The 13,042-nt window shown below is 57.1% G+C and overlaps 1 protein-coding gene across 1 annotated transcript in view; it reads left to right on the forward strand.

Moving 5' to 3' along the window:
* LOC111139262 (myosin XVA) overlaps positions 1–12,606 on the forward strand; it is a 48,866-nt gene extending 36,260 nt beyond the window's left edge. The window contains exons 54-65 of the mRNA XM_022491489.1: positions 229–302; positions 551–633; positions 2,347–2,477; positions 3,506–3,600; positions 3,783–3,860; positions 4,181–4,277; positions 5,457–5,617; positions 6,018–6,151; positions 7,773–7,906; positions 8,218–8,351; positions 9,550–9,690; positions 12,505–12,606. Of these exons, the coding sequence (XP_022347197.1) occupies positions 229–302; positions 551–633; positions 2,347–2,477; positions 3,506–3,600; positions 3,783–3,860; positions 4,181–4,277; positions 5,457–5,617; positions 6,018–6,151; positions 7,773–7,906; positions 8,218–8,351; positions 9,550–9,690; positions 12,505–12,606 (1,364 nt within the window). The remainder of the gene's footprint in view (positions 1–228; positions 303–550; positions 634–2,346; positions 2,478–3,505; positions 3,601–3,782; positions 3,861–4,180; positions 4,278–5,456; positions 5,618–6,017; positions 6,152–7,772; positions 7,907–8,217; positions 8,352–9,549; positions 9,691–12,504) is intronic.
* Positions 12,607–13,042: the final 436 nt, after the last annotated feature.

The raw sequence follows: 13,042 nt of genomic DNA on the forward strand, positions 1-13,042 counted from the left end.
GGGATGGAACCATGGCCAGGCCCCCGGGACCAGCTGGGATCCAGCACCCTGTGACCCTGCCTATCCCACCCATCTGGTCTTGAGTCTTCCCCCTCCCCTCAACTCAGACCTGGGGCCCCATTAAGCCCCCAGCTGCCTCCTGGGGACAGACCCAACCTTGGGGTGCCATGGGGGCGGAGCAGGCAGCTAGGTATCTGCTGGCCTGAGTGGGGCAAGTCTTTCCTATAGCTGTGATGAGGTTCATGGGCGATGCTCCACTGAAAGGCCAGAGTGAACTGGACGTGCTTTACACCCTCCTGAAGGTCAGTCCAGCAGACTTCGCCAGATGCTCCCTTTTCGGCTTGTGTGGCTCAGTTTCCCCATCTGTCACCCAAAGTTGCAGGACTTTGGGTGGAGGGGAAGCCCAAAGAGGAGTGCATCCTGCAGGTGGGGAGGGGGCTGGGGAAAGGACACCAGGCCTTTCTGCAAGCACACACCCTGTTCTTTTGTGTCTGGTGTGTGGCACGGGCCCTGGCCTGGCCTTGCCATGTAATGGCCTGCCCTCCTTCAGCTGTGTGGGGACCATGAAGTCATGCGGGACGAGTGTTACTGCCAAGTTGTGAAGCAGATCACGGACAACACCAGCACCAAGCCGTGAGTGAGCTGGGCCTTTCCCTCTGTCCCCTAGTCCCCATGCTGGGTCCTCGCTCCAGGAGGAGCCAGTTTAGACTCTCACCCCCCACCCAGGTCTTCCCTCCTAATTCTCTTCCCCTCATCCTCTTCCTCACCCAATGGTTAGAGTACACATGTTTGCAATTGCTTGGTCTGGGACGAGCCGCTGCTGCTCTCTCAGCCTCATTTTCCTCGTCTGTAAAATGGCATTGATCATGTGATAAATCCAGGATCTTGGTTGCAAGTGACAGAAACCCAGTTCAAGATGGTTTAACCAAAAGAGGATTCAGATGACTGAAAAGCCCAAGTATGGCTTCAGGCATGGCTGGATCCAGGTGTCATTGGGAACAGGCTTTCTCTATACTCTAGCCCTGTTGCTCTCTGTGTTGATAGCGTTCTTAAGTAATATCTCCTATCCACTGGCAAGATACCAGCTCTGGGAAGACATTTCCCAGTTTAGTAGTCTTAGGGAAAGCCAGATTGACCCAAGATTGTAGCAAAAATTCCCAAATCTAGTCTTTTTGGCTTCAGTTAGTCCCATGCCCATCCCTGAACCAACCACAATGGCTGGAGGATATGGAGCTTTGACTGGCTAGAACTGGGTCAGATTTTTGTCCCTCAACCAGTCACTGGATCCAAAGGAAGGTTGAACTCTTATTGGCCAGACCAGGATCAACAAACCATCCCTAAACCAATCACTGTGGCCAGGCGGCTACAGTGTTCTAGTTCTAGGCCAGACTGGGCTCCCATATCTGTCACCAAACCACCGTGAACTGGGGAGGACTGGGTGCTTTCTTTTTTTTTAAAGATTTTATTTATTTATGTGACAGATAGAGATCACAAGTAGGCTGAGAGGCAGGCAGAGAGAGAGGAGGAAGCAGGCTCCCTGCTGAGCAGAGAGCCTGATACAGGGCTCGATCCTAGAACCCTGAGATCACGGACCTGAGCCGAAGGCAGAGGCTTAACCCACTGAGTCACCCAGGTGCCCCGGAGTGGGTGCTTTCTTAAAGGAAGCCCAAGTGCTGGCCACAGGCCCCAGCAGGCTCCACAAATGAAACCTTGCCTGCGGGGCGGTGGGAAGGTGAATGTGTCTTACATGGAACTGGCACAGAGCAAGTGGCCAGCATGGGGCACTCTTGTTACCACCAGATCCACCCTCCTGTCCCCATCTGGTCTACCTCTCTCACTTGCTCTCTACATCCCCCCCCCCCCCCCCCCCCCCCCCCCGCCCCCCCAGCCAGGAATTTTAGAAGCACTCAGCATATCCTCCTGCTCCTTCCCACCCCCTGGCCCTCCCTGTTGTCCCTCGTGCCCAGCCCCAGCGGGCACGGGTTCCTCTTGCCCTCCTTCAAGTCCCTCCACCCAGGAGCCTCCCCAGAGAGATTACACCCAGAGAATACTTGTGGGTTTTTTTGTTTTATTTTTTGTTTGTTTGTTTGTTTTGTGCATGTCTGGCTTGTCCTGTCAAGGGCCGCATCTCCTTCTTTCCGTGTCTCCCACCTTGTCTTCCCAAGCACAATGTACTGTCTGCATGGCTCTGGGGCCCTCCTGCCCTCTCTCCCTGGCTGGGGAGCACCGTCAGCCAACAAGCTGCCCGAGAGCCGGAGACGTCCAGCCCCATCCCCGGAGTCTCCCGGCATGGCCCTCCAGGTCCGCGGCCAGCTGTGATGTGGCCCTGTGTGCGTGTCCCCACAGGGACAGCTGCCAGCGAGGCTGGAGGTTGCTATACATTGTGGCTGCCTACCACAGCTGCTCCCAGGTCCTCCAGCCACACCTCGTTCGCTTCCTCCAGGATGTGAGCCGGACTCCAGGCCTGCCCTTCCAAGGTGAGGGGCCAGTGAGTGGTGACCCTGGGTAGTGAGCGCATGGAAGGGATTTCTAGGTGGGCTGAGTGGCAGGAGCAAAAGCCTGGAGGTGGCACTGTGTGGCGTGCTGGAGAAGGAAGGGGGTAGCCAGGGCCTGGAGTGCTGGGTAAGGCCCCACTTCTCTCTCGGCCATTGAGAATCCCCACGGGTCTTGAGTGGGTCTGCGCAGGGGTGAGACCCAGCTGATGGCAGGGTCTCAGCCTTTCCTCCCTTGGAGACTGGAGGAAAGGGGCTTGTCCTCAGCCTCACCCCTACCCTTGTTTCAGAGCAACCCCTGGGTTCCCCTTAAGAAAAAGGTCATCAGGGACGCCTGGGTGGCTCAGTTGGTTGAGTGGCTGCCTTCGGCTCAGGTCATGATCCCAGCGTCCTGGGATCGAGTCCCACATCGGGCTCCTTGCTCGGCAGGGAGCCTGCTTCGCTCTCTGCCTCTGCCTGCCACTCTGTCTGCCTGTGCTCGCTCGCTCTCTCTTTGACAAATAAATTAAAAAAAAAAATCTTAAAAAAAAAAAAAAGAAAAAGAAAAAGAAAAAGGTCATCATAGCAGTCATGAAGGAGATAGCGGACCTCTTTGTCCGCCCCCTGAGTCCTCCTCTTTCATTCGGTTAACATTCCCAGAGAAACAGACGGTGGCGTCTTCTGCACCCAACTCTGGGTGAGGGAGGGGGGCTGGCAAGGGGGTCCCAGCTGACAGGGGAACATACCCCCCGGGCAACAGCGGAGGTGACGGCTGTTTCCAAGGCCCATAGGTAGCTGGGGGACCGTGGGCTAGACAAAAGGCTTTAACCACATGGGCCATGAGTTTGAATGCATCTCTTGGCTTTGGGCAAATCCCTGCCCCTCTCGGGACTGTTTCCTCAGCTAACATCATGTTGGGGAGTAGATACCCCGTAGATTGTGGAGAGAAACCAGAAGGCTGGTGCTGGTGGCCGGAAGAGCCTCTTTCTTGCACTGCCTACCCTGGGCAAGGCCTTGACTCTCTGTCTCCGCAGGGATTGCCAAGGCATGTGAGCAGAATCTTCAGAAAACCTTGCGCTCCGGTGGCCGTGTGGAGCTCCCCAGCAGCATGGAGCTTCGGGCCATGTTGGTGAGCGTCAGGTGGGGTCAGAAGGAACAGGGGGGAAACAGAAGCCCAGCCCAGAGACCCAGTGGGCACTCAGCCCTCACCAGTCCAGAGCCCCTTGGCTTGGGCACTTCCGTGGCCGGGGACAATGGCTGGCCCAGATCCCAGGACACGGCCTCTCTCATCTACTCCCCTCTCTGTCCCAGGCGGGCCGCAGTTCCAAGAGGCAGCTCTTTCTTCTCCCCGGAGGCCTTGAACGCCATCTCAAAATCAAAACATGCACCGTACGTGAGGGAATGTTTCTGGCAGGCAGGGGCAGGAGGGTGGTGGTGGTGGGGTGCCCTAGGGTGCTAAGTCCCGCAGGGCAGGACTTCCATCTCAGGGAAGCGGACTAAGTCTCCGAGAGGTAAAGGGTCATACTGCCGAGAAAGAATTTGAATTCCAGAAGCTGTGCTCCTTCCCTGCATGAGGCCAATTCTCAGAGGATCCTTCACGGCCCTTGCAGAGGGCCTGAGGAACTCTGTGCTTGGCTTTGCAGGGCCTGGGCCACCGGGAGGACAGGGGTTAGCTCAGCTGGCCTGGCCTCACCCTTCCCTCCCTCCAGGTGGCCCTGGACGTGGTAGAAGAGATCTGTGCCGAGATGGCTCTGACCCGCCCCGAGGCCTTCAGCGAGTATGTCATCTTTGTCGTCACCAACCGAGGTGAGGGGCCAGGAGGACTGGGGACGCTGTGCCCAGCCCTTAAGTCCCAGGTCAGATGCCGCTTCTTCCGGGAAGCCCAGGCTGCTGTGCCTAAGAACTTCTGTGCGCCGAGCACCCCAGCTCTGGATGTTGGCTTTGCTTGCCAGACCGGAAGTTCATGGAGGACAGTGGCCTGCTCGGCGGGAGCCCATGGGCCCTGCCTTCAAGGAGCTCATATCCTGGGACGTTTCCTGGAGTGGACCCTGGCTTCTGGAGCCCGCCACGCATGCATTGCTTCTTGTCTCTCAGGCAGTAGCAGCGGTCTCCCCCAGCCCTTCTCATGCGGCCCAAAGCCCCTTCTGTCTGCTACCCACTCTGGACCGTGGTCTTGCCTCCTGCCACCCTGGGCAGGAGGAGCCAGCCTCCTGCCCCTAATCCTTGTGGCTGCTGGCTGGGTTCTGAACTATGTGTCCTCAGCCCTGCCCGCCTGGGTCCAGCTAAGACAGGGGGCAGGGGATGGTGGTAACAAAATCGTCCTCATAACGGACATGTATGGACCAGATACAGTGTTCCAGGCACAGTTCAAAGCATTTTAATTGTAAAAACTGCTGGAGGGGGTCCATTGTTTAGTGGAGGTTAAGGGGTTTCCTGAAGGTCACACCATGGGCAGTCTAGCCTCAAGAGTCTGGGCTTTATCATCACGCCATACCTCCTCTTTGGTAAAATGTTACTGAAGACCTGGGATGGGCAGCAGAAAGGTCCATGCGAGAAGCAAGAGCTTAACCCTCCCTCACAGACTCAGACCCCCCCCATTGCCAGGCCCCCATCTTCCCCACCCCCCATCCATTCCAGTAGCCATTCCAGGCAAGGAGGTCTCCCCTGAAGGAGTTCTGTAGGAAGGCACTCATGGGTCTCACGCCCTGGGGCCTGTGGTACTTCTCTGGGTCCCCAGCCTCCTCTGGAAAGGGGCTGGGGTTCCTCCAGGCGTGACCCAAGGCACTTTCCGAGACCTAGATGGGCTGTAGCTTGGAAGCTTGGATTGGAATGATTCCCACCTCTGCTGATCAGCATTCCGCAGGCACGGGGCACCGTGTTCCATACACATGCTCCGCTTAAGGAAGAACCTCACGTCCTGGAGCAGGGAAGGGCCCTGCCCGAGCTCTGCACATCTGCTCTGCAGCCACCCCTGTCTCTCCACAGGCCAGCACGTGTGTCCGCTCAGCCGCTGTGCGTACATCCTGGACGTGGCCTTGGAGATGGAGCCGGTGGATGGGGGCTACATGCTGTGGTTCCGGCGTGTGCTCTGGGATCAGCCCCTCAAGTTCGAGAATGAGCTCTACGTGACCATGCACTACAACCAGGTCAGCACATGGGCTCTGGAACCTTTTACGCTTGCCTGTGTGAAGTCGGACTCCACAGCCTTGGCACCTGAGGCCTTCCCAGCTCTAGTGACTCTGGTGCAGGCTCCGTTTTCAGAAACCCCGGCCCATGGCCGTTCCCGAATGCCGCAATGCGGATGTCCAGGACACTCTTCCCCCGCCACTGTGGGGACTCCCATGTGGGCTTCCAGGCCACAACCCTCCCCGCTCACCTTCTCGTACGTCTCATCGTTCCCCGGAGCCCAGGAGGGTGGCCGGCACCCCCAGCCCAGAAACGAGCAAGACTGGAACTATTGCAATCGCACGTGTTCACGTGTTCCTCTGAGGAACAGGTGAGTGCGGGGTGGCCTACAGCCCCTCATTGGAATTCTCAACCCCGCAGGTCCTGCCCGACTACCTGAAGGGCCTCTTCAGCAGCGTGCCAGCTGGCCGGCCCAGCGAGCAGCAGCTGCAGCAGGTGTCCAAGCTGGCCTTGCTACAGCACCGGGCCAAGGGCCACTCCCACCTGCCCAGCGTGTGAGCACCTGCCACCTGTCAGCCCCCTCTCCACCCCAGCCCCCCGAGCTGGCCCTCCCAGGCCCCAGCACTCTGCTCCTGCACCACTGTCTGCCAAGCTGGCTGGGAAGTGGAGAGCGGCCCTGGCCCTGGAGCAGAAACGTTCACTGCGGTACCGCAACCCCAACCCCCCACGATAGGAGATCCCTTAAATAAATCCTGGGTGTCAGGCAGCCTTTAAACTGAGTTCCCCAAAGAGGCAATACCTTGGTCATCCTAAGACTTTTGGCCTCAGAACATTTTTACGCTCTCAAACATAGGACCAAGGAGCTTTTGTTTATGTGGGTCGTACTTACCGTACTGAAAACTGAAATTGAGAACCGCCTTAAAATATGTATGGTTTGAAAAATAAGGATAATGTATTACACATTAATATAAATAACCATATAATAATTGTAGTTCTAAAAACATGTGAGAAGTATTTGTAACTCAAGCAGTAGAAATTAACGTTACGTGCTAATGCAAACGACTTCTAAAAACCAACTGTGTTTCCCCAAAAAGATCTAGTGAGGAGAGTGACACTGGTTTACATTTTGCACATCTCCTTACCAACTGGTGTAACGGAACACAGCTGGGTTCTCAGATGTGCTTCTGTGGGTGGGTGAGCTGGGACCTCACAGGTCATGGGGCCTCCGGTAAGTTCCACTTGTGAGAGAACCCGAGGGGAAAAGTCCAACTAACATCTTAGCTCTTCAGATGTTATCAGGGAAATGGCTTTGACCTCCTAGGCCCTCAGCCACACCCTGAGAAGCCGTGGTATAAATAATAGTAAGATAACGTAGGTATGCTGTATGTATTTCCAGGAACTCGTAATAAGGTAAGAACTCTGAATGTAAGGCTCTTTTTATGTTCTAATTTTAAGGAAAAGGTCAAGGAAGGATGGACAGCTATAACCCCAATATTGGGGGAAAATAAATCACTGAGTTTTACTTTTTGGAAGGTACTTAACATGCATCATTTCAGCTAATCTTTATTTTCCCCCTTACAAACAAGGAAACTAAGGCCCACAGAGGTTACAGGGCTTACCGAAGCTTACCCAGCTAATAGGTGGGGGAACCAGGATCCAAACAGAAGGGACTGAAGTGGGGGGTCTGTTGGCCCAACGGGTCCAGCCTGGAGCCCCACACTTCTCTGCTCCACGCTCTGACCCGCTGCTGGTGGTCGCTTTGCTCCCCCCCACATATTTCCCCCACCCTAGTGCATCTCACCCTCATGGCCTGGGCTTCCCCTTGCGGAGCGGGGCTATAAAGGACTAACCCACCTTGGGTTCAAGTCTCAGCCCCCCCAGTTCACTCAGTCACTGTGTGACCCGGGGCCAGTCGGGGAACTTCTCAGAGCCTCCATCCCTGCACCCTCACGCAGGGACCCTACTTGTAGCGGCCACGGTCATGGAGCGCCTGCCGTGGCCCCAGGCGCCAAGTGAGCCCACTGGACAGGCAGCACTGAGCAGTCTAGGGAAGTGTAAAGATCACATCCCTTTGGCCTAACACCTGCCTCGCAGCGAGGATGGCGGAGACTGCGTGCGGGGTGTGCGGAGCCTGTGATGCTGGGCGCTCAGGACCATCCTTCCTTCCACACACAGGCGAGAGATGCAGGACTACATCCCAGCCCAGCTCTACCGCTCCCTGGCCGGCTCCGCCTGGCTCGGCCTGCTGGGCCAGCACCGGCAGCAGACACAGGCACTCAGCCCCCACCAGGCCCGGGCCCAGTTTCTGGGTAAGAGTCTGTGGCTGGGGTGGATAAGCGAAGGGTACCCCACTGCGGAAGGGGTTCTGGAGGCAGGGGAGGGAGGCACTTTTTTCTTTGCACAAAGGCATTTTCAGTGCTAGCAGAGCTGAGCAGCTGCCTGGAGAGAACACCTTTCCAAGAAGTTCACCAAGGCACCACTGAGGCTCTGGGCGGCTGTGGGCAGATGCAGGGGGGCTGGAGAGGAGGAGGAGCCTTGGGGCGAGGACACAGATGCTGGACGCAGCGGAGGGAGGACACAGACAGCAGGCTGACCGACCACCCCCCTCTCCCCTCCCTAGGCCTCATCAGCGCCCTACCCATGTTCGGCTCCTCCTTCTTCTTCGTCCAGAGCTGCAGCAACGCCACGGTGCCAGCCCCCTGCATCCTCGCTGTCAACCAGAATGGCCTCAACTTCCTCAGCACCGAGACCCACGTGAGTGGCCTGAGCCTGGCCCCCACCCCCTATCCTCCGGAGCATACTCCCTGGGGTTGGGGACACATTGCTGGGCAGTGGTGGAAGCCAGCCCTAACACACCGCAGGCCCGCTCTGAGCCTCATGTGCCCATCTGGAACATGGGTATGATAGCAGAACCCAGCCCACGGGCTGTCGTGTGAAGGTTGGCGCGGTGGGCGCTCACATAACTAGTACACGGGTCTGCCCCACCTGTCTGAGCAGCCGCAGACGCTGATTTCTCGCGGGTCTGGAGGCCCAAAGCCAGAGAGCAAGGACCTGGTGGGGTTCGTTTCCCCTGAGGCCCCTCTCCTTGGCCTGTAGATGGCCGCTGGCTCCCCGGGTCCTCACGTGGACTTTCCTCGGAGCGTACATCCTTGGTGTCTTCCTAACGTCCAAGTTCCCTCTTCTCCTAAGGACAAGGGTTGGATTTGAACTACGCCCACCCACCCCGATGGTCTCATTTCAACTTCGTTCCCTCTTTCAAGGCCTTGTCTCCACACACAGTGGCAGTCTGAGGGACAGGGCCTTAGGACTTTATTGGAGGTGATCTAGGATGCTGGAATGAGAAAGTGAGACCAGGAAGGGACAGTCTCACACACCTTGGAAACACACCTTCTGGAAGGGTGTGTGAGCAGCCAGTGGGAACTGGGGCTCAGTGGGGAGGGGGGAGAAGGCAGGGCTTGAGACAGCCTGGGACACACCCCTGGCAGGATGTTCTGGGAGTGAGGGAGCTGGGGTGTCTAGGCACCTTGTCACCCCCTGTCACTAATCATGGCATTAACTCCCATTGCCCTGGCTTTCCATGCATGGGCTCAGGGTTTGCTTCTGGGGGTGGAAAGAAAGTTCCAGGCAGAGAGGGGCAGACTTAAAAGGCAGCTTGGGTGGGAAGGTCAGGGCACCGCTGGCTTCTACCACACCCCGGGATCCCAAGCATTCAGAACAGGGCCCAGCACCGTGGAGATGGGTGCGTCCTATTTGTAGAATCAGTTTCACAGGCGAGGAAACCGAAGTCCAGAGAGGTAAACTGACTTGCCTCACGTCCCACAGCAAGTCGCTGGGGAACTGGCACTCCAGCCCCAGGGGGGTCCTGCCTCCTGCTGATCTGATCTGCAGGGGAGAGGTAAGGGTGGGTGAGACTGTCCCACCCACAGGCCTGTCTCCTCCCCTCTCCCTCCAGGAGCTGATGGTGAAGTTCCCCCTGAAGGAGATCCAGTCAACTCGAACCCAGAGACCCACAGCCAGCTCCAGCTACCCATACGTGGAGATCGCGCTGGGAGATGTGGCCGCCCAGCGCACCATGCAGCTGCAGCTAGAGCAGGTGGGCCCAGCCCTGACCCCAGGCCTCAACCTCCAACCCAGCCCCTCCCTCATTAGTTCTACCCACCAGGATCTCTGCCAGGCTTGCCTCCATGGTAGGTCAGGTCCTGGCCATACCCCCCAAGGAGCATCCAGCTGGGTGCTGGGGACAGAGCTAACCCAGCTAACCCAACTGAGCACAGAACTGTGGGTCATTAGGATAGTCTGGCAATGAAGCATCTTAGTGGTGGGCTCATGGGAAAGGGCCAGGTTATTTGTAGAAGATTGAAGAGTTTGATGGGGAACTAGGGAGACACAGCTGGCCCAGGGGAGATCTTAAAAGTCTTATCAAAAGATCTTATCAAGATAAGACTCTGGGGCATTCCGAGGGTACTAGGGAGCCACAGAAGGTTGGTGAGAAGGCAGGGACACAGGAAGTCTGAGGAAGCTCACCTGGACTGAGGCTTGGAAGATGGATGGTGAGGTCTGGGGTTGAGGGTAGAAAGGGTATGTTCCCATGTGACAGATAGGGAAACTGAGGTCCACCTGTCCTGTACCTTCCCATATCTGGAGCAACTGTGGCTGCTTCTTAAAAGGCATGGCTGATCTCTAGATTCCTTTCCAAGTCTCACATCCCTGGGGAGAGAAGATTGAGGCCCAGGGAAGGTCTGGGACCTGGGCTAGGGCCATGCATGTCTGCGCATGCCAGGCTTCCACATCCACTCAAGATCTGGGCCTATGACCAGCCCCCACACCAGGGCCTCCCTTGGAGGGGCTGACCTCCCAGTGCAAGACGGAGGGACTCCCACCACCCTGGCTCTGCCTCTGAGGGACACAACAGAGCCCTCCATGTATCCCTTGCAGAGCCTGCAACTCAGGACCAAGCCCCCTGTTCTGCTTCCCACCACACCCCAGTCCTGCTCCTGCCAAGCTCACCCCCGGTCTTGGCCTTACTTTCTGGCCCGGCCTGCTTCCCAGAACCTTCCTTTCTGAGCTCACACCACAGCGAACTTACCTTCCATGTCTTCCTGGGCTCCTTTTCTGCTGCCCCCTCTTCTGGATGATATCTAAGTATTGCTGAGTCTGAACACCTCGCCCCTTCTGGCCCTGAGGCCTCCATCAGTGCTGTGACAGCCCCCATATTTCTGGCTCCTGCCCTCACCCCTCATCTCCCTGGAGACCAACAGTACTTACCCCAGAACCCTCACAGGCACTCGGGTCCTAACCCAGGGGCCCTTTCCATCCCTCTCGCTTCCTCTCTCTTATTTTTCTGGCCTCTGCTCTCACCCCCCTCCCCTCTGCGCACAGCACTGGCCTCTTCCAGCTCCCTGATGCCAAGCTTGCCCTTGCCTCTCTGCCCCAGACCCTTTGCACTCACTGTCCCGTCTACCTGCAGTGCTCTTCCCTGGTTCATTCCTTCCCTCTATTTGGGTGGCAGCACAAGCGTCACCTCTTTCCAGAAGCTTTCCCTGACTCTCCTCCTGGATGTATTACTGTCTTCAGCTTGGCAGACCTCCCTGTGGCGTGTAGATCTATCACTTGTTTACATATTGTCTGTCTCCCCAACCAGAACACCAGCCCCCAGAGGCCAGAGCTGTGTCTGTTTTGTCCACATTGGGTCCATAGCACAGCCCCCGGCATGTAGTGGGTGCTCACTAAGTGGTTGGTACGATGGATGGTTGGATGGGGCCTTTTTGGCTTTTCCACTTCCTTGCAGACCTCCAGCCCCTTTATGCTGCTGCCTCTGCCTCTGGCACATTTGACTGAGGGGTGGGGCGCGTTCATTCAGCACATAACCACGGAACGTCTCTACATAGCAGGCTCTGCACTGGCTACAGGGATCCCCTCAGCCCTTAACCCCACCGAGCCCGGAGTCAAAGAATCTTTCCAGCAGACCCCATGATCAGTGCTAAGGACGATGTAGCTGAGCTATCTGGGATGTAATCAGCGAGGGCTTCCAAGAGGAGGTGATACTGAGTATGGCGGCAGTGCAGCCGACAGACCTAGGTCCCTGACTCGCCCACCTTTGACAGGCTGCGTGAGGGGATCTCAAGGCACCCCCACTTCTTACTGAGCTTCAGTTTCCACACCTGTCAAGTGGGGCCACGGCTCCATGGAGGCCTTGCATGCGGCACGTGGGTGGGAGGGCTGGCTGGGGCATCGGCTGGCACGGTGTGGACTAGAACGGGTAAGGTGCGGGAAGCTTTAGGAATGGTGCCTGGCGCACCGTCCCGCTCAGTCAGCATCCTTTCTCTTTACCTCTGTCAGAGCAGCTCCTGTGGCCCCTTGGAGATCCCTGTGGGGCTACCACCGCTGCCTGTAGTCTGAGAACCATGCTCAGGTGGATTTTCCACACTTCTCTGCCGCCTCTTCCTCCCCACCCCATCTGGGAGCCCTGAGGCTGGCCCCAGCTTATTCTCGGCCCTGGGTGCCAGGTGGTAACCATGGCAACACATCGCTAGACGCTGACCACTCATCTACTAGACTAATATTTTTTCCATGCAAAGGGTTTACATGTAACAAAACGTCATGGAATTCACGTGCCCATCCGGAACATGGAATTCTCCCTGCAGCCCCGTGAGGCAGGCCCTGGGAAACTGAGACCCTACTGATGAGGCCGCTGAGGCTCTGAGAGGTGAAGTCACCAGCCCTAGGTCATACTCGTCAGGTGCAGCAAAGCTGGCAGATGCCCTAGGTCTCCTGCTTACTGACCCCTTTCAGCCTGGAGGTGGGGACAAGGATGGGACCTGCCAGTACTCTCCCAACCACACCTCACTCCAAGGTGAGAGCTGGGGAAGCGTTGCTGGGTGCGGGACTCTCACCGTCTCTCCTGCAGGGCCTGGAGCTGTGTCGGGTAGTGGCTGTGCACGTGGAGAACCTGCTCAGTGCCCGGGAGAAGCGGCTCACGCTGCCCCCCAGTGAGATTACACTGCTTTGATCCAGCCCCCAGCCCTCCTGCTGCCCTCTGCCAGAAGACTTGCTGTGTGGTCCCAGGGGAGTTACTGGGCCTCCGTGGGCCAGTGACCCCTGGAAGGGGCCAGACCCTTGGTGCAGAGACCAAGGTTGGGTAGGTAGGACAAATGACCTAAGTCCCTGGGAACACAAGAAGACAGATCCACAACTGGGATGGAATTGCAGTGTGCAAACTTGGGTCAGATAACAGGAAGAACTTCCAAAGGCTGGCCCATGGGGACTGGAGTCACATACCCCGTATGGGCCTGGCCCCGACTCACCCCCATGGCAGAGAAGCCCCACACCAATGGCCTAGTCAAACTGGACTGTGAATTTGGTTTACCGCAGGTCTGATTTTCTTTTTTTTAAGATTTTATTTATTTGACAGACAGAGATCACAAGTAGGCAGAGAGGCAGGCAGA

Source organism: Enhydra lutris, unplaced genomic scaffold (assembly GCF_002288905.1).
Source record: "Enhydra lutris kenyoni isolate GAN:26980312 unplaced genomic scaffold, ASM228890v2 scaffoldscaffold97, whole genome shotgun sequence".
Classification (NCBI taxonomy): Eukaryota; Metazoa; Chordata; class Mammalia; order Carnivora; family Mustelidae; genus Enhydra; species Enhydra lutris.